The 19,898-nt window shown below is 44.2% G+C and overlaps 3 protein-coding genes across 5 annotated transcripts in view; 2 read left to right on the top strand and 1 right to left on the bottom strand.

Annotated features, from left to right (window-relative positions):
* ELP1 (elongator complex protein 1) overlaps positions 1–4,514 on the top strand; it is a 37,866-nt gene extending 33,352 nt beyond the window's left edge. Inside the window, exon 36 of the mRNA XM_032096982.1 lies at positions 4,333–4,514. Coding sequence (XP_031952873.1) covers positions 4,333–4,499 — 167 coding nt within the window. The 3' untranslated portion in view covers positions 4,500–4,514. The remainder of the gene's footprint in view (positions 1–4,332) is intronic.
* Positions 1,700–11,790, bottom strand: APTX (aprataxin). 3 transcript variants are annotated; one of them, XM_032096984.1, is made up of 8 exons: positions 11,430–11,790; positions 10,587–10,723; positions 9,822–9,868; positions 7,851–8,162; positions 6,408–6,467; positions 3,299–3,525; positions 2,382–2,485; positions 1,700–2,079 (listed from the first exon to the last, which is right to left on the bottom strand). In XM_032096984.1, the coding sequence occupies exons 2-8, from the start codon at positions 10,714–10,716 to the stop codon at positions 1,925–1,927; spliced, it is 1,035 nt and encodes a 344-aa protein (XP_031952875.1). In that variant the 5' UTR covers positions 10,717–10,723; positions 11,430–11,790; the 3' UTR covers positions 1,700–1,924. The 3 variants fall into 3 exon arrangements, with proteins under 3 accessions (XP_031952875.1, XP_031952876.1, XP_031952877.1); XM_032096985.1 differs by lacking the exon at positions 11,430–11,790 and adding an exon at positions 11,237–11,376 and having other exon boundaries at positions 10,587–10,724; XM_032096986.1 differs by lacking the exons at positions 9,822–9,868; positions 11,430–11,790 and having other exon boundaries at positions 10,587–10,667.
* Positions 11,791–11,888: 98 nt separating this feature from the next.
* On the top strand, positions 11,889–19,615 carry DNAJA1 (DnaJ heat shock protein family (Hsp40) member A1). The gene is made up of 8 exons (XM_032096983.1): positions 11,889–12,210; positions 12,330–12,507; positions 13,590–13,694; positions 13,795–14,022; positions 15,403–15,517; positions 17,458–17,573; positions 18,135–18,235; positions 19,007–19,615. Exons 1-8 carry the CDS (start codon positions 12,079–12,081, stop codon positions 19,220–19,222), a joined length of 1,191 nt encoding a protein of 396 aa, XP_031952874.1. The 5' UTR covers positions 11,889–12,078; the 3' UTR covers positions 19,223–19,615.
* Positions 19,616–19,898: the final 283 nt, after the last annotated feature.

Genomic DNA, 19,898 nt, shown 5'->3' on the forward strand with positions numbered 1-19,898 from the left:
AACCGCTTTAGGTGTAATTGAGTATTGAGAGTAAAGAGGACAGAGGCAGTGGAGTTTTCATAAGGGTGGAACAGAACTCTTGCACCACTCTCTTTTCCACCTGGATGGGTGCAGTGGCCAGGGTCATCTTGCCCTCCACCTGATAACCTGTCACCCCATCAGTTTACCAGCAGCCCATGTTAATCCCTTCACCACGTATCTCATGGGAAATCTCATGGAAAGTCCTTTATCGTATCTTCCTTGGCTTTAGGCCTCATTTCTGTAACGATATCACAAAAAATAATACAGCTCCAGCAGAGGTCTAATTACAGCCAAGGGTGGAAAGGAGATGCTTTATCACTGTTTGATGAGTGTTCAGGTTATGCTGCTATTCTGAAGCTCTCTTCCAGCAAAGATGCTGTATTGGTTGCTCACAGTCTCCTGTATGGACTTACCAGCTGTCGATGAAAAAATACAGGAAGGCTGTGGGTCCCCCTGCAAAGCCACGCATGAAGTAACCTGTGCCAATGTCTATGTCCTCTGCCTTAGTTTCCTTCACGGCCTTGAGGCTACCCTTGGCTTCAGAGAGCTCGTGCCCACTGCTGCCATTCCTGCAGACCTTTCCCATACAGCGATGACCTTACACAGTGAGCGCTGGACATGCTGCCATCCTTCCCCCAGGAGTCAGCCCTGGTGGCAGTGGTTTTCCTGGTGACGCCACTGATTTACATCATACATAGGCTTGTCCCTCAGAATCATGCTCTGCATTTGAGTGTGTGGCAATTGTGACCCGAATAGCTGCCTTTCCCATACAGATGGACTGCAGCAGTTTGTGCTTCACTCAGACCTGCTCTGAGAGGTACTAAAACCACAACTCCCTCCCAGATGGGATGGGCCATGGGCCATAAGCAGTGCATTTCACTGTGAAGAAGCATGGCTTCCCTTCCTGCCCATGAGGAAGACCATGTCTCTCCAGCATTCGCAACTGGCCTTGGTCCAAATTAGTTCCCATTGAAAAGCATTAGCGCTTCACCTCTGGAGCTAGCTGAAGCCCTAGTTTGTGTCAAGAATGAATTCACAGACTGGCTGTGCTTTTGTCATTGTTCCTTACTCTATAAGCTTTGTTTTGTAATATAAGGCATAATATTACTGATGTCAGAAAAAGCTAGTGTGACTGGTGTTTTAAATTAGGCCATGGCCAACCCTTCACCTTACTGTACTCCATTCTGGTGAAAGATGAACGGTTTAAGAAAAGATTTTGCACAGTGAGGCATAGGAGAACAATAAATACTTTGAAGACCCAGGAAAGTGGGAAATGGCAAGGTTTGGCAAAACAGTTTTGAAACAAGTGGAGAACGTGAACAGAAATCTTGAGTTAGATACTGGACCCTGCATTTGGCAACGTTCCATATGTTTTACTGAAATTAACTAAATCAGACAAAAAAGGATCCTTTAGATGAACTTGGTTCATTATAATGTGAAAACCACATCTCTAAAGCTTAGATTAGCACTTAGGAGGAACTTCAGTGGTAGGCAGAAAACATCAAGAGAAAGACTTCTAAATCATTGTTTATTTCCTCTCAGTAGAAACCTACATCTGGCCTCAGTTCAGCTTCTGAATTAAAATAAATCCTTTTATCCAAACAAAGCACTTTGTCCAGACTTCAGTTCACTTACAGATTAGTGTGGCTGTAGCACAACAAAGCTGCAAACAAAAAGCTTCAAGGTCAGAAGTCACTTTATTTATATTTTTAGTAGGGAGAAAGAAGAGGGCTTGTTTTTTTGTTGAAGCTATTATTAAATTAGTATGCTGCTGTTTCCATGCTACTTTTCCCCACATTACATTTGTCATTCCAGTTAACAAACATACATTTCCATTAACATTTGGTGGTCTTTGTGTTGGCGTGAAATCTGAAGACAGATTGAAAGATGCTTTTTTGCAAAATCATTTTGGCCAGTGTTTCCTAAGATGTTCCTTTAACTGTGGGATTGTGGACAGCTGTTGTTTACAACGATGGCATCTGAGGGGAAGTTTGAGAAGTTCAGAGGTATGGTCTTTCACCATCACTTTTCCCTTGCTTCTTACCATCTCTATCACATCTGGGAATAAAAATAAGAGACCATAAGTATTAGGACCACACAGTGTCATGAAGCACATGACACTGCAAATCTCTCTGCAGAGTTTCACATGCACAGTGTGTCATTGCTGCCTTCTAATTTAAACCAGCCAAAAAATTTGTTGCCTTTTATTGGGGGTGCTACTCCCCAATACCTTAAATTAAATAAAACCTTTCACTTACTGCAATAAAATGTATGACTTGCACATTTATTTGGAAGAAAAGCCCAAAGCCAGAACCTGCAAGCAGGATTATATGTTACGAAATATTTTTTCTAATCATTACCTTGAGAGTTTAAGAAGTAGTCTGTAGTAAAAGAGTTCCAGTGCTTTTTTGTTTTCAGGGCTGGAGAATCAAAATCCTGGCTGATTACATGCAAATGTAGCTGACTGAAAAAAAAAAATGTAACGTAGATATGAGAGAAGAAGGTTAATGACCAAAGTTGTTTTGCAGATGTATCAGTTGCAAACATGATTCAGCAGAGTGCCAGCCTTGTGGGTCAGTCCTGACCCTGTGACAGGAGAAACAGTCTGTTCTGTCTCTTGCCAAGCATTTCACTTACAAGCAGTCAGGGTCACTATTCTGCATATTCCATTGGCCCCTCACTACTATATTCCTGCTAGTTTCCAAAAAGGTGGAGACAGGAGTGTTAACAAACCAAAGGTTTATTAAAGGCTTAGTAATTAACCAAAGTTTTAGTATTTGCAGGGTAATTGAATGGGACTTATCAGTATCCAAAAGCTTCATTCAAGAACTGGTGAACAACTGACTGCAGCATCTAAGGCACTTGGACATTCTAAGGTCTGGACTTACACAAGACTCAAATCCTTGCTCAGTATCAGGTAGGACTCGACAGGTCTAGGAGTCAGTCTCTAATCCCACACTGGTGTTCTGGGAGGGGGATGCCCTAAGACTTGGTGTTGGCAGCACTGCCCCTTTTGCTGGGGCTGGACCACAGGCATTCCACAGTCCCAGACACCAGCCTCTGCTAGCGGAGCCCAACAGGCACTTCCCACCAGGCCCATGAAGTCCATTGGGATCTATACAGCAGTGTGGAGCAAAGGCCTCCACACTGACTGAGCTGTCTGTAGTGTTGAGGATTGCCTGTTCTTGAGCAATGCCAAATCCCCTCACAGATTTAGCCCCAAATCTGTGTAACTGGAAAAGCCGCACCTCCACCAGATGACTCCTCTAGATCTTACCTCATACTGGGGATAGCATGGTAGCCCAGTCTGAACTCCAGGCTCTCTCTGGCAGGGCACTGCTCAATCATTTTTTGCCCAACTGCATGCATATGTTCCAGGAGTTCAAGGTGGTCCCTGGTGACTGACTTCAGGCTTGAAATGGGGTCCCATGGTAAGATAAGCCAGTGGAAACGTGCTTTGGGATATTTATCCTTGATGACTACAGTCTTTTCATCTTTGTAAACCTTGGAAAAAACCAAATAACTAAGTTACTTTCTGATTGAAAGTTAAACATATTATTCCTATAAGCACTATATTTAGTGGAGAGATGCTATCCAAGGAGAACTTTTGTTGGAACTAAGTTGCTCCAGGATAAGCACCTTCTTCCATAATATATATCAGGTAGCTATGGAGAACTGTTCAAGCATCCTTTTTCATATACTTTATTAAAAAAGGAAAAAAGCTTTCTAATCTTACTTTGCAGTAAGTTAACCATAGCTATAGGTGGATATGAACTCTTGAAAATCACCTGGACCGAGATACTAGTGAGTCCTAGGGACCTCTACTTCCATCAGGCTACATTCAAACTGCAGTCACGAACAAAAAACACTGTGCTCAATACAGAATGCACTGGGCTGCCACATCTGTCACAGATTTCTGGAGTGAAACACAAATCTCAGACGTGCTACCAGCAGTGTGCTGCAGACCTCTACCAACATTACAAAGACAAAAACATTCAAGTCTGAGCTATTCAATTCAGCGTGCTGCTTTGTAAGATCACTCACAAGACGGAGAACAGATTCTTGTCTATCATGCCCTTCTTCCTGTTTTAATTTTGTCTTGCCTCCTGCAACAATTCAATGCAGCTGAGGAAGAGAAATGGTTGGGAAGTTTGTGGACAACAGTGGAGAGAACCCAGCAATAAAAAGCTGTCAGGTTGTGATGCAAAAACTGTGTATTGTGTCTCTGGTCTCTTAGCAGTGGATCTGCTGATGAGAGATGGATGATGTCTTTGTCACCTTTGCTAATTATTCTCGTATGTTTATATACAGATTGGTCGTTACAGGAAGGAAAATTAAAATTCTATAGGTACACAAATCACAGGACTGATTCTTTCAGTAGCAAGATATTTTATATACACATTAGTGTCTGCTTCTGCAGCCGGCAGGAACAGGATCACTTTCAAGTCTTTTCAGAAGAAAGAAATACTGCCATTTAATAATTGATTAAAAAGCAAAGATAGGAGTTCTATTGTTTGTGTATTCAGATTGAAACTACAACTAATAAAGCTGACCTTCAGTCATAAACAGTTATTTGTGTCTAACATTAAAAGAACAGTTTTAAAACCTGCTTATATTTTGGGTCAAGAAAGCCTTGTTTTAGTAAATACTATATGGAATTCTGCTTCAGGGATGAAAATTAAGCTTCATGTTTCAAAAAGTAAGCAAGAATTTCCATAGTTTTACTATCCCCTATAGACAGACTCATTTGAAAGTACTGGCAATTCTAGGACAATGGGCAGTTACCCTACAAATCTACGCAGTTCAACACTTCACACTTAAAAAAAATCAATCAAGAAATTGGAGCCTTCTGTTCAGTTATCAGCTAACTGAGGAACTGGCTCACAGGTTGGGCACAAAGGGTTACAGTGAATGGGGTGACATCAGACTGGTGACCTGTCACTGGTGGGGTTCCACAGGGCTCCATCCTCAGCCCTGTGCTCTTCAACATCTTCATAAATGACCTGGACGCAGAACTGGAATGAGTAGAAAACAAGTTTGCCAATGACACTAAACTGGGAGAAACTGTCAACTCCCTTGAAGGCAGGGAGGCCCTGCAGAGAGACCTGGACAAATTAGAGGGCTGGGCAGAAGTCTAACAAAGGAAAGTGCTGGATTCTGCATGTGGATGGGTCAGCCCTGGACATACACACTGGGGAATGAGAGGCTGGAGAGCAGCTCCATGGAAAGGGACCTGGGGGTCCTGGTCAGTGGCAAGTTGAACATGAGCCAGCAGTGCCCTGGCAGCCAGGAGGGCCACCCATGTCCTGGGGTGCACAGGATTGCCAGGAGGGTAAGGGAGGGGATTGTCCTGCTCTGCACTGGGGTGGCCTCACCTCGAGTGCTGGGGGCAGTTCTGGGTGCCACAATATAAAAAAGACATTGAGCTCTTAGAGAGTGTCCAGAGGAGGGCAATGAAGATGGTGAAGGGCCTTGAGGGGAAGCCATATGAGGAACAGCTGAGGTCACTTGGTCTGTTCAGCCTGGAGGAGACTGAGGAGAGACTTCACAGCAGTTACAACTTCCTTGTGAGGAGGAGGAGCAGACACTGACATCTAGACTCCTGTGACCAGTTAGAGGACCCAAGGGAATGGCCTGAAGTTGTATCAGGGGAGGTTTAGGTTGGATATCAGGAGAAGGTTTTTCACCCAGAGGGTGTTTGGGCACTGGAGAGGCTCCCCAGGGAAGTGGTCACAGCACCACGTCTGACAGAGTCCAAGAAGCACTTGGACAATGCTCTCAGGTACGTGGTGGGATTTTTAGGGATGTCCTGTGCAGGGCTAAGAGTTGGATTCAATGATCCTGATGGATGTCTTCCAACTCAACATATTCTGTGATTCTAAATTATTTTCAGCCTGACAGTGATCATCACCTGAAGGGGCCCAGTGAGACCAGGGGTGAGGTCCTGTCAACAAAGGTGTGAAAGTTAAGAGTTTGCTGGGAACCAGGAAACTGCACTAAGAAACAAAGCAATGCTGACTGCTGGAAAATGGGAATCTCTGTGACTTGCTCAGCTTCAAATGACAACCCTGTTTTAGCTGGTTTCCCTGAGGAAACAAAGCAACTGCATGGCTCGCCTGCTCTCCCATCAACCGTTTTGAAATCTGTTGGCCAAATCTCACAGTACAGAGGGCTCAAAGTACTTAAGACAATGACACTCTGCAAAATCAGTACAGTAGAAACTCCCAAGTTAATGTTACTACAGAGAGATGCAAGTACATTTCAGCCCTTATGCAGGACTCCACTGATTAACCAGATTGTTAAAGCAAATTGCAGAAGGAAGAAAGAAAGCTCATTTGGCTTTGCTAGACAGGATCTGCTGTAACGTACAAGTATACAGCTCTCACCTGCATTTTTGGATCTTGCATGGAACTCTTTAGACCCTGACTCCAGTGTCCTAAATGTTCCTATAGCACAGAACGGGAAAAATAAATTATAAGACAATTAAGCATCCAATTATGTATTTTAAAGGATTCAGTTAAGAACATTCATTAGTATACAGAAGTATAATAACAGCTGAATGACAGCTGAATTATTTCCCTTCTGTAAAATGCCAACACACCAGCTACTTTTGAAAACTTTTAACAAGATACTATGAAGATGAAAAGTTCAATATTCCAAATGTTCAAAATTTAACAACAGGGAGCTATAAATGTGTTTAAATTTAATAATTTGCCTGCACATGTCATGGCATAAGGCCCTCTGCTTCAGGGATCGCAAGGGCCAAAGAAAGAACAAAAATCTCCATTAACTGTCCTATCCCATACTGCTCTGCACAGCACAAAGTAGTTGTGCTATGTGGCCTTATCCTTAGACGTACTGATTTTTTTATATTGTGCAGTGGCTTGTAGAGAAAACAAGAAAGTTACAGGAGGATCAAACCAATACAAGCTGTTTCTTAACTTGGTTACTGAACACCTCATAGAAAGTGTGCCTCGAGTGCACCTTTTTCAAAACAGATTTTTAGCTGTTCAGATCAGCAATGATATTAATCATATACTTATAGAGGAAGATATTCAAGCTATTTAAGTTGAACGTAAGTATAAGCTGGCAGGGAAACAATGTGAGTCGTTGTCTCCCTGCTCATTCCACCACAAGTCTGGCCCTAATATAACTAGGCCAAGTCCACAAATGAAATAAGTGGTTAACTCAAGGCAACCTGAGACTAGAATTTTGTCTTGAGGGGTTTCATTTCTGTGCCTTCTCCTCCAGCACTGCACTTGTTCCAAATGCATTAAGGTCTTTTATTTTGTCCATGTCCAGGGCTAAAAACTCCCTTTCAAAGATTTTGGGCAGTAGCATTCACTAATGTAAACATGGTTCTGCCACATGGAATGAACAAAGCAGGAGGAGAAAAAAGCCCCATGCAATTACAAACAAATAAAAGAAAGGCTCAAGTTGTTCCATTCTCTGTGCGCTTGCTTTTAGATAACCATTCAAGAGCCAGGACAGCATCTTTGGGTAACTCCAGCTAAATGGAGCTCATGTAGACTGTCCTTTTACCAGAAACTGCAGCAGAAACCAGAGATTAAATCCTCATCTGCTACAGGGAAGCTCCCTCACACACACCTGACCCTCAGATCAGGTTAGAATGGGTCCCAAGTAACTTTCCCAGGGTCTGGGTAATGTGAGGAGTACATAACACCTCTCATGCTCTGTATACTTTGAGGATGTGGGTTCACCTGAGATGCCTCCCACCAGGAGAATCCACAAACGTAAAAGACCATGTCTCCTCATGGAGAAGACAAGTCCAGGAGAAACAGCACAAGTATTAATACCAACACACTTGCCTGCTTGCTCGAAGTTCCTTCCTGTGTAGATACACTGGTATTGCTTAGCTTGGGATTCGTAGAACTGCCTTGTGTATCCACCACCTCCAATTTCATTGTTTTTCTGGGCACAAGCTCTGTATCATCATTCTCACAGGAGTCCTCACGTGGCGTCTTGTCTGCTTGTGGAACAGTTTTCCCAGACTCTTCAGCAAATTGCACCGTGTAGGGGTAAAGATTATTCACAATATGCAGAACTTGGCCTGGTTTCATTTTCATCACTTCATCCTTGCCAATATTCACAAGATCAACACTAGTTGGGTTGACCCCCATCTTTGGTAGACAGAAAAAGGAAAAATAGTAGAAAATTATGTTGTAAGTGCAATCACCAACTTCTGCTCCGTCCTCCTGGAATACCACTATCCTGGAAAGCAAATGCATTTTGTATTCACTGCCCACATCAACCGGCTTTAGTGGGCCAGGCAGTCCAGACCTGTGGACACCTCCTTGTGTCCCAGTCTTGCGGGCACAGCTGTCAGCACACAACCTCAGGGCGTGGTGTCACAGCTAGCCGGCGTCTGCAGCAGCTACAGAATTACAGCATGACATGTGCTGCACTTCCCTCACAAATTAGCAACCTATTACACAACTAGTAACAGTAGCAACTATTTCTGAGGAGTAACAGTAGTTTTAGTGAATTATTTTAGTGCAGTAGCACTGCGGTGTAGGCAACGTACAGTGATTGCTTGATAGATGGAATTTGCCTCATCATGTGGGTGACCCTAGGAAAATTAGGAGTCTTCAGCAAAATGCTTTTTGTTAATGTTTATGCATAAAACAGGCTTTAGGAAACCGGCTCTCTTCTGTGACTGATGAACTCTGTCAGAGAGTGTTTAATTAGCTTTGTCACTACAATACCTGCACGCTTCACAAGATGATACTATACCTCTCACTTGGTATTCACTGCAATGAAGCACATGCCTGATTCCAGCCAGGATCTCTTTCATCCATAGTTCTGCAGTTTCACTCAGGTCAAGGATGCTTCCCATCAGTGAATAATACAGTATCAAACAACTGATCACTGGAACCTTGTGCCACACATCTCTCACCTGGGAAGCAACTCTTCAACAGGCAGAGACAACACGCTAGCACCCACCACCAGAAAGTATTCCCAGTTTTGAGATTCCAGTAACATAATACTCAAATCATGACTAGTGTTGATTTCTGTGAAAAACTCTCTGAGAGATCTCTGCAGGATTCATCAGATACTAGTGGGGTGCCTGTGCTTAGTGAGCTCTGGAGGCATTTTGAGAGATGGCGTTACCCCTCGGTAGGCAGAACATGGTGTTGTGTTGTCCACACAGGGTGATGCTGTGGGCACACACACACAAACACCAGCACCAGAGATTTTCCCCTTCATATTATCTCAGAGATACTGGGCCTCATAAGTGTCAGGAAGAAGGCCTGCCTCCATGCAGCTGGTAGCACAACATGCCTGCAGTGCTGTCTCACATCCCATCCCTTCCCAGATAACCACATCTTTGGCTCTATCAGCCAACCGAACAAAAACCTTCTACAACTGTGTAGTCCCATTAACACAAGGACTTCAACCTTAAACAAAGAGCTGCCTTGTCTTACGAAGTTTAAGGCTCAGGAGGAAGATAAGCAAGTTTAGTGGAAGAAGTCCAAAATCTCCCAAATACAGCACCTTAAAGAACTGACTGAGGATTCACAAGCACATTCTCTGATGCTGCAAGTCTGGCTTAGACTGGAGCGTATCTGGAAGGAATAGTGCAGTCTTTCACTGAGGTGCACATTTTAAAAAAAAAGTTCACTTCTGAAGGCCACTAGTTGTAGTCTCCCTTGGTGATAAGAAAGCTTCAGGTCCTTCAGACCCAGTGATCAGAATCATCACTTGGAGCATTTGCGGAGTTAAGTACAACTGTCTCAGTAAGTATCAAAAATACTGTACATCCATACATGAAAACCTACCTGCTTAACTGTGACATACCCCTTGTTACAGTCTGCTTTTAACTGAACTGCAAAAGAAACAACAAAGTGTCACAAAACAGTATAAATAAAAAGAACTCTGCTGAACCACCCAGTGCAGAAAACACTCCTCTTTCTGAGGATCTGCTTCCTTCTGAGGCTGATCTTTGTGAATGTATGCCAAGAATATTTCTGCCTCGTCTCTTCTTTTCAGGACAACAGGCAAAACAGAGCCAATCCATACACTGAGCCAAGGGTGGAATTAATTCAGAATAAAGGTGGATTCTGTTGATGTCTTCTACACATTCTTGATATTCTTACCAGCCGTCTGTGACAATAAGGCATAGAGCAAGACTGTGTTCAGAGGCAGAGAAGGTAAGGCAGGGAAAGTGTGCAGGATGATATAGATGACAGGTATTTTCATATATTCTCCAGGACCATGTTATTTTATGTATAAAATAACAAGTCATGCGAAAAGTCAGTTGGTGGAATACTAGGGAGAAGAACTGCTGCTCATGAAGCAGGGATGCAGGCAGCGAAACACAACTGTGGGCCTGGGAACTCACACTAAGGTTCATTGCTTTAGTTTACAGAGGCGGACATCCTGTCATTGGATGTCTCTGATTTTTTAGGTCCCAGAGATCTCCGCAAGTGCTTATTAAAAAGGTTTGATTACTTCAAGAACCAGGCAACACTGCAGACCACACAGAGGAACGAGGCAAGCTCAGCTGCTGCTGCATGCAGAAATTTTGAGCTAAACCACCTTACCTTGCTGCCGTGAACACTTCTTATCCGTTATCCCAGTCTCTGGGCCACGCCCAATTACCACGGCTTCCAAGTGTGGCAGTTTCACTCGCTGAGTGCATTTCTCTTTCCCCACGAGCCAGCACACACGCATCACTGTGCTATAGAGCAAAATAAACAGTGTGTTACCAACACACCACTTCCCAATGGGCCACCTTCCTGTGGAACAGGGTCCATGAATTCTGCTGCCAGCCCATCCATTAGCTGAGCCAATTCTGCTAACTGGGTTCATGTTTCTGAAATTCAAGGCAAAGCATGTCACTAGCACTTGCATTATCTAAGAGCAGGTTGCTGTTGAAAGGGTAATCCTGTTTTGCTTCCTACATTACCATACATTCTCATATCCATGAACTCTACATAGGAAAAATCAGTTGGATTGATAGTTCCATCTGACAGAAGAGCCTACCCAGAAAAAAACGTGATTTGTTTCCCATTGAATCAAGAGTTCATCTGAGAGATTAACTTAACCACCAAAACATGAGAGAGCAGCAGAAGACATGAGAGGACGAGAGGGTCGAGACAGCTTCATCCAGCAACAGCACACGGACCATGCTATGAAACCCTCAAGTTTACACTAATTTGACCCTGGACAGCAAAGATCTCTCACCCTCAGCCTGCCCAGTGCTCGGCGCTGCTCCTCCCAGCTCTGTGGTGGTGAGCTCATCTCGGCGGAAGGCAAGGCTCCGTCCGCAGTGTAACACCGGCAGTGCCACACACCCCGCATCCCTACGGCACACCGTCCCCGCGGGCCCCATCCCCGTGGGTCTCGTTCCCATGGCAACGCCGGGACGTACCCCTCTCCCTTACCGCGCGCGAGACGTTCGCGCCGCCGCCTCCGGCAGCCAATCAGCTGCTGCAGGGCGTCTCCCACGTGACCAGGCAGCGACTCCCGCCGCGGCGCGCGGCTCGGCGCAGGCGCACTGGGCCCACACACCCGGGGGTGGGCGCTGTGGCCTGGCACAGGCGCAGTGGGGTGGAGCGGGCCGGACCGCCGGCCGGCTTCTGCGGCGGCGGGGCCAGGCTCGCGTAGAGTGCGGGGGGGAGAGGCGCGGAGCGGTGCCGGGAAGGCGGCGGCCGGGCTGACGCTCTCTGCCCGGTGCAGCTCGGTGCCTCCGAGGGCGGGAGCCGCCCGGCGCGCAGGCGCGACGCGAGGCCCACGCTGGGCGGGGAGGGAGCCACCGCCCGCGCGGGGCGGGGCGGGGCGGGGCCCGCGCTCAATGCGGGAGGCAGGGGCGGGCGCTGATTGGCCAGACCCCTTCCCGTCCGGAACAACCATTGGTGAGCCGCTGGCCCGGGCCCGGCGCGCGGCGGGGCAGGACTTCCGGGGTGGGGCCGGCTGTAAAGCGGACGGGCTGCGGGACCGGCCCGAACTTTCCAGAAGAGTCGGGATCGGAGCAGCGGTGAGCGGGATCTGCGCCCGCCGCCCCGGGGGCCTCCTGCCGCTGCCGCCACCGCCATGGTGAAGGAGACCACCTACTACGACGTGCTGGGCGTGAAGCCCAACGCGTCCGCCGAGGAGCTTAAGAAGGCCTACCGCAAGCTCGCGCTTAAGTACCACCCGGACAAGAACCCCAATGAGGGCGAAAAGGTTGGCGGGACGGGCCGGGGCGGTGGGGCCGGGCGGGAGGAGGCCAGGTGGGGGTCCCGCTGGGGGTCCCGCCGGGGGTGTTGCAGATGCCTGAGTGCCGGTGACTGTCCTTTCTGCAGTTCAAACAAATCTCCCAAGCTTACGAAGTGCTGTCGGACCCGAAAAAGAGGGAGCTGTATGACAAAGGAGGCGAGCAGGCTATCAAGGAGGGCGGCTCTGGTGGCGGCTTCGGGTCACCCATGGACATATTCGATATGTTCTTCGGCGGCGGAGGAAGGATGCAGAGGGAGAGGCGAGGTAACGTGTCGACGGGGGTAGACGGGATCAGATTCTCTGAGGAGAATGCCGTAGGTGTAAGAATTTAAAAAGAGTTAAAGTGAAGTTACAGGTTTAATCTCAAAACTGGAGAACACTGTTGTCCTTTAACGCTTGAAACTACAAGGGAGGCGTTTGGTTTGTACAGTGGTAGTTTGGTCTCCTGTGCATTGTCCCCTGTTAATCGCTAACCAGATGTTGTGTTTGGAGAACCTTTATCTGAGTGTAAGCCCGGCTAGTAAACAGAGTAGGAAATGGAAAGGTAACCTAGCTTAAAATGACCTGTTAGCTAAGCTACCGTGACTGTAGCGTCTATAAGCAACTATATAAACAAGAGATCAAGATCCGGTTCAGTCTGGGAAACCTTTCTATGTTCCCACACCATGCAGTAGAATTTAGTTGAAGCTGCAGTAAAGCGCTACTCAGAAGTTAAGCTCAAGTTTAATCACACTGGGAAAAACTTTAAAATTGTTAAGAGCAGTGCTGACCCCATCACCTGCAGATCTGGTGCAAAAGGGAAGAAAAAATGTTTTGTATCAAATTGTTATGAGTGTTGTGTCAAAGTACTCCTAACAACCCAGAGCTCAGCATCCTTTGCAAAACTAAGCCTACAGAAGCTAAAATACTTAGGACTTTCTGAGTGTAAAAGTGTAATTGCTCGTTTCTGGTTCCAGAAAGTCAACTGGTGAGAGGAAGAAAGTGCTGGAGTGGAGATTCCAGACAGAGTCCCTTCACTTGTTTGTTGGAGACTTGTTCAGTGACTTTGTTAAAACTGGAGTCCTGCATTATAGAACTTAAATGTCTGAGGTTCTCTGTGTTCTGTTGCTTGTACTGTTTGTACTTTCACGGAAGGTCTTTCCTGACTTTAACAGAGTCAAAGCCATGGCACTTGTTACCTGCTATGACAGCAGCTGGGAGGGGGCTTTTGACAAATACCAGCAAAACAAGACAAAGTTCTATTGAAACAAGATGTTAAAGCCCACAGACTTGGTTTATCATGACTTGACAGGGAGATGTGCAGACCAAGCTTCCAAACTTGACTAAATATCTGCGTTCTTTTACAGGTAAAAACGTGGTCCACCAGTTGTCAGTAAGTTTAGAAGATATGTACAATGGTGCAGTGAGGAAACTTGCACTGCAGAAAAATGTTATCTGTGACAAATGTGAAGGTAATTTTGAAACTGAAACTAAACAAAAGATTTTTTTACACGTTTTGGGATTTTTTTTCCTGGTAGCACATAATCACCCATCTCCAATTTTCATTCTCAGGTCGTGGTGGTAAGAAAGGTGCAGTAGAGTGCTGCCCTAATTGCAGGGGAACAGGCATGCAGATCAGAATTCACCAGATCGGGCCAGGAATGGTGCAACAAATCCAGTCTGTGTGTATGGAGTGTCAGGGGCATGGGGAGCGTATCAGCCCCAAGGACCGGTGTAAGAGCTGCAATGGCAGAAAAATTGTTAGAGAGAAGAAGATCTTAGAAGTTCACATTGACAAAGGTGAGGTGTCTTACTCAGGTGAAATATTGAACTTGGATGTAGTGACTGACTTTGCAGCACTAAAACAGAAGCTTTAGCAAATACGTGGTGTTGATTTGGTGAGTAACACTGCTGAATACACATACAGTAAAACTGTCTGTTGCTGCCTTATAAAAAGTTTACTTGTTTCTAGGGAAGGTTGACTACCTCTATGTTCACTTCTAAACCTGGCACATAACTAAGAATGAATTCTGAAACCTGCATTATTATAAGCAGTGAATTATTTTTCAGGTCACTCTCAGCCCAGTTTGTGATCAGGTAGTCTAATCAGTTTTCACTGCCTGCAGCAAAACCTTGCAGACTCCGATCACTTCTGCTGTGTTTCAGTGTGAGGGGGAACCAGGTCTGCTATAAGATAGGGTGCAGAGACAGTGCTAAGCCTCTCGTGCTTAGAACTCACTCTGTTGGCTACACAACCCTGACAGTGCTACTCAGCGCAGGTATAACCTCCTTGCCTGGCAAAATGCAAGCTGATACGCAAACCCTCTATGGGATGCGTGAACGTGATGGTTTTGAATGACAGATGCATCTCTCTTGAGAGGGCTGCCCAAAAGCTGGTGGGAGAAGTCTCTGGGGTAGTGCAGCTTGTAAGACAGAGCAAGCTGACAATATATGGTTTTTACAGACTTGCTCATGATTATCACCTGCAACTGTTACATGTGTAAGGAGAGCTTATGCAAGGCCTGAATTTGTAGGGGAAATCCTACAGTAATAGTAAATACGAGGACTAGTAGGGATATGTTACTGACATTTTGAAGAGGGAAGTCGGACCAGAAGAACGTTTTTCTAGAAGGAAGGAAAAAGAGACTGATCTAGCATAAGAAAGCTAGTATTTTCGGTAGATAGACTTTTTGTGTGGATTAAATTAGTTTCTTACAGGAGTTTTTCAGTCCATGGGGAATGCTTCTTGGACTTGTCAGGCACTAAGATCATAAGGAGATGTGCCATATATTTATAAAACTGAAGAAGCTGAGGTCAATTTCTCTTGAAATACAGTTTATACACAGTATTTCTGCTTTCTTTTTTGTATTTGTATGTATAATGAAAACTGTTTTGACGGTATTTCCCTTCAGGACTTTATGTTGGTGGGTCTTTTGGCAGTACAGTTAAACTTGATGGTCTTGAGACATAACACTGAATTCAGGTTAGCACCACTAAGATCTGTTGAACAAGTGAGCGGATTGAAAAAAAAATTGAAAACAAATGCTTCAAGGGAAGATTATGATGTTCTTGCTTAAAGATGCAGTGATATCTTGATACCAGCTCATGCCTATAGAAGTGTTTCTTGTTGGTGCTTTTATCTTAAAAATAAGAAAAATGTTTATTTGTTTTCTGCACTAGGAATGAAGGATGGTCAGAAAATAACATTCCATGGTGAAGGGGATCAAGAGCCAGGTCTGGAGCCAGGGGATATTATTATTGTTTTGGATCAAAATGACCACTCTGTATTTAAAAGGTAAAGACTTCTGAATCCTCTTACATTATCTCCTGTGATGTTTTTTTCACGTGCTTCCCTGGTTACCACTCATCTTGTACGTAGTGGAGTGTCAGGAGATAGGACTGTCACTCAGCCATGAGTTTGGGTGGTCAGAGAAGCACTGAGGTGGGGGAATTCTGATGCAACTAGTCTGGCCACTTGTGTTCTAATAGCATGGGGTAATCTCCTGTGAGCTTTGGCAGCAGGAGGGGATAGAAGGCAAACAAAAGTAGTTACAGTTAAGAGTTTACAAATCTTTAATTTTAAGAACTCATTGAAATACTGAGATTTTGTTTAGTAGTTTTGAATATTTGTGACTGTTTCCTTGCTCTCAATTACTTAGCTCAGAAAATTGCCGTTTAGTGTAGGCAGCTGTTGTCCACTTGGCCTCAAGGCACAGAAAACTTGGAGTGTGTGCACATGTGTTCATGGATCTTACTTAGGACAAATTTACGCAGTATAGCGTGCACCCTTCTGATCAAACGTGGTTTCCCTCACTTCATTTCCTGCCTGAGTGCTATGGGGCAGGATAATTGGTCCTGTCTGGTTTTTGTTGTGAAAGCAAACGTGACTCAAGTAATACTGACCACATCTGAACTATTTCATGTTCCCAGGCAATACTGCTGGGTGTTGCACACCTCCCTGTTTCATGTTACTGTTTGTGGACTTAGTCTGTCCACTACATTTTGGTCCCATTAAAACCACCGCTGATGGTCTTGCAGAAATGTGTTGCATTTGGTGTCTCACTGCCACTGTTCAGAGTGGTTACAAGGGAATCGGTAGATGTAGAGAAAGCACTTAGTTGTTTCAGCACCAACCACTGACCTTGTGCTTGTAAATAGGAATGGCGAGCCAAAGGTTCTTGGGAAACCTGCAGCTGGTCTGCCTGACTGTCGTGTATGGTGCTGAGCACTTTAAGCTGGTGTCAGAATTCTGGGCCAAGGAACACTGAGCTTACAGGTTAAGAATCAGTTCTGTTTGCTTTGTATGAGCTTACTCAGCTGATTTTTCTTAACTTCCAGTGAAACCAGACACTGAATCAGATAGGCAAACTGTTCTCATGGTTTCCTGGGACTTGAAGTCACAATTCTGTTCAATTATTTTTGTCTATCTTTCGCCTACTGCCTTCAGTTCTGGTGTCCTCCAATAACCCTTGATATTACTGATCTTGTGGGGTTATTCTGAGGTCATGCTCTTGCACAAGTGGGATGTTCCTCCTCTCCTGTCAGAGTCTAAAATTATCTTTTCTTTCAAGTCTCCTGCCGGAGACCTTTTAAAAACAGGGTGAGTGCTCTACATTCCTTGAATAAGATGGATTTTGTAGCTTTTGAACATGTAGACAATCACTAGCATTGCCATACTGAAGTCAGAATACAGTTAAAGCAATTAATACTATCTATTCCAGATACTTCTTGGTACTTTCTAAAAGGTACTTGTATCATTACCCAGAGTGGCCATTACCTGTTCAAACTTCCCCTGTAATAAATCTTTGGAGCCTTACAGATTAGCAGTAGTGCGAGGTGGTGCAATTAAGAAGGTATTTATCTACACAAAGAAAGGAATTAATTGTCCCTGTTTCAGTATTTATGAGGCTGAGAGATTTTTTTTTTTTTTTTTTTAATTGGGAAGGAGCAGTGAAGTGAAACTGGATGCAAGTAGGCCTTGCTGTACTTACTTCTTTTCAATAAACACTTCTAACACTTCAGATAGCTTGACATGATCGTAATGGCTCTCAGGGTTGGTGTCATTGTGGTAATTGCTTGAGGAGCTACATTAATATTTGGTATTCTTTATTTAATTGCCTGGGCTTCAGTTGTAATTACAACTTACTGTCATTTCCAAGTTAAATACTGACATTGGGTATGATCCTTGTACTGTTTCTCTCTCACTGTGACTGTTGTTGATTGGTTCTGCCTTAGACGAGATGAAGATCTGTTTCTGTGTATGGATATTCAACTGGTTGAAGCACTATGTGGCTTTCAAAAGCCTATCACAACGCTGGATAACAGAACTATTATTATTACCTCCCATCCTGGTAAGAGTTGGTTTACTTTCTGTTGTAAGTTCTAGCATATAGTAATTTAAGCTGGAAATTTAAAGGAACAGAAACATCCCATCTTGATGTAAAAGGGGTGTGTGTCAAGTTCTTTGCCCTAGTCTTTGCAGTACAAGTCTTAAAATAATAAAGGATTTTTGCATAGCAGTCAGCAGTAACTTTCTCTTTGCGTGACATAGTAACAGACCTTACCTCATGGACATACTTGCATCCTGAGGATATCTCATGAGAATTGAAGGCCATGGGTCTCTGAAAACCACTTTTTCAGCCTTGGAAGCGATGGAGCACTTAATAAATTTGTAAGTATGCTTCCTTTGGGAAGCATAACAAGGTTACAGGAATGTAATGTAGACATCAGTCTGCTTTCCTACTCAGACGTTACCAGGCAGTAAGTTCCTATCAGACTACTACATGTTGGTGTTGCTGCCTAAACACAACGTAGAAAGCTACGTAAATATTGAAGGAGATTGTAACTAAAGCTGCTTCTGTTGCCTGCATGGATCCCTTCCTTTTCTGGTAATTTTTGTTTTGGTTTTTTAGGCCAGGTTGTTGAGCATTGGGCTATTAAGTGTGTATTGAATGAAGGTATGCCAATTTATCGCAGACCATATGAAAAAGGCCGTCTGATCATAGAATTCAGGGTAAGTGAATCAACTCACTTCCACAGCATTTCAGGACTGAACATCCATCCAAAATTTTACCAATAAACACTACCTCAGTCAAGAAGAGATTTGGTATTTGTTCTTTACAATGGTGAGAACATGCAATCCATCAAACAGAATTACAGTTCAGAACAAAGAGAAAACTTCCGGAACACTATGTGCTCAAAGTACATTAGGTACCAGAGGAGTTTCTTTAGCAACCTTGTGAATTTCCATTTGCTTGACATATTCTTTAGTTTCTATTGTCCTGTAGGAAGGATGGATGAGTAACTGACTTCTGTGCTGGAGCAGAAGAGTAGGCTGGAAACTGCTGATTTTCTTCCCTGGGGAGAAGCTAATGCTGGGAGTTATAGCAGTGGGCCGCATCTGCTATGGCTTAGAAGATATTGAACCACATCTCTAATGCTGACATTTTGTTTATATATATAAAAATACATAGTTGTATATGCCATTATAAATATGTAATTGTATGTGCTATTATATTACATATATACTTTGCTTTTGTGGGTGATTCCAGAGGGCAGCCTGAGGCAGAAGAAAGGTGTTGATCAAGTTGCCAGAGTTAGAAGCTAACTTTGTGCAGGCATTAAAAAACATCTTAGTAATGTTGATAATTTTTTTAAGCTCTAAATTAAAGTCACCTATGATGAAAAAGCCGACTTTGGCAGATATTTAACCTGAAGGACTATTTAACCCAATAAAAGACCAGTTCTGGTAGACTTGAGTAACGTTAGTTCTTGATGATTTCAGGTCATCTTCCCAGAGAGTGGCTTCCTCTCCTCAGATAAGCTGTCCTTACTCGAAAAACTGCTACCTGCAAGGCAGGAGATAGAAGAAACTGAGGAAATGGAACAGGTGGAATTAGTAGACTTTGATCCGTCTCAAAAGCAAAAACACCACTATAACGGAGAAGTGTATGAAGATGACCATCAGCCTAGAGGTGGTGTTCAGTGCCAGACATCATAAATGGGCCAGTGAATAACTTGTGATGCTTGTTTTGTATGCAGTAGTGGATGAGTGAAGGACTACAAGCAATTTGCCCTCACCTCCTGCTATTTGTTGTTCTATCCAGCCATAGTTATTTCTAAAAGCATAAAGAAATAAACTAAGTAATTAAACTGACTTTGCAATTTGTATAAAGATCAAGGATGCAAGCTCATATGAAGTTGACTGCACTTCACCCCTGCCTCTTGGTCCAGAAAACTCCCTTACCTGCTTGTCTTTTATTCCAAACCTTGTAATTCCTGTATGTGTGCAATTGCCCAGGCTTAAACTAAGATTCTGTGGTGTGCTTTTTAGGAATTCTAGATCTTATACTCTGTGAATAAAGTATGCACAAGTACTTATAATCCATGGTAAGATGTAGTTAAGTTTTGTACCAATTAGAATAACAGTATTTGGGCTTGTACTGGTGTTTGTTAAGTACAAACCGGCTCTAATGCAACCACATGGTACATGAGGCTGACACAGATGTGGTCAATCTTCACAGGCCCGTTAAATCATGCCATCCCCAAGCTCTCCAAGCTATTCCACGTGAGGTCAGATAGCCCTTTCCTGTGCCAGCACTGGTCCTGACCCCAGAGCTCGCTGTGTTTCATGGGTGACTCCCATTTGGCTGCTGTCCTGTGCCTGTGGAGCCAGT

The sequence above is a fragment of the Corvus moneduloides genome, chromosome Z (assembly GCF_009650955.1).
Source record: "Corvus moneduloides isolate bCorMon1 chromosome Z, bCorMon1.pri, whole genome shotgun sequence".
Classification (NCBI taxonomy): domain Eukaryota; kingdom Metazoa; phylum Chordata; class Aves; order Passeriformes; family Corvidae; genus Corvus; species Corvus moneduloides.

Excerpts from the sequence above, each read along its gene's own strand:
- APTX (XM_032096984.1), bottom strand. The coding sequence starts at position 10,716 with ATGCGTGTGTGCTGGCTCGTGGGGAAAGAGAAATGCACTCAGCGAGTG. Across the intron at positions 9,869-10,586 it reads GAAGTGTTCACGGCAGCAAG|TTCAGTTAAAAGCAGACTGT; the intron begins GTAAGGTGGTTT and ends TTTCTTTTGCAG. Across the intron at positions 8,163-9,821 it reads GGTATGTCACAGTTAAGCAG|ATGGGGGTCAACCCAACTAG; the intron begins GTAGGTTTTCAT and ends TGTCTACCAAAG.
- DNAJA1 (XM_032096983.1), top strand. The coding sequence starts at position 12,079 with ATGGTGAAGGAGACCACCTACTACGACGTGCTGGGCGTGAAGCCCAAC. Across the intron at positions 13,695-13,794 it reads TATCTGTGACAAATGTGAAG|GTCGTGGTGGTAAGAAAGGT; the intron begins GTAATTTTGAAA and ends TTTCATTCTCAG. Across the intron at positions 17,574-18,134 it reads TATTATTACCTCCCATCCTG|GCCAGGTTGTTGAGCATTGG; the intron begins GTAAGAGTTGGT and ends TTGGTTTTTTAG.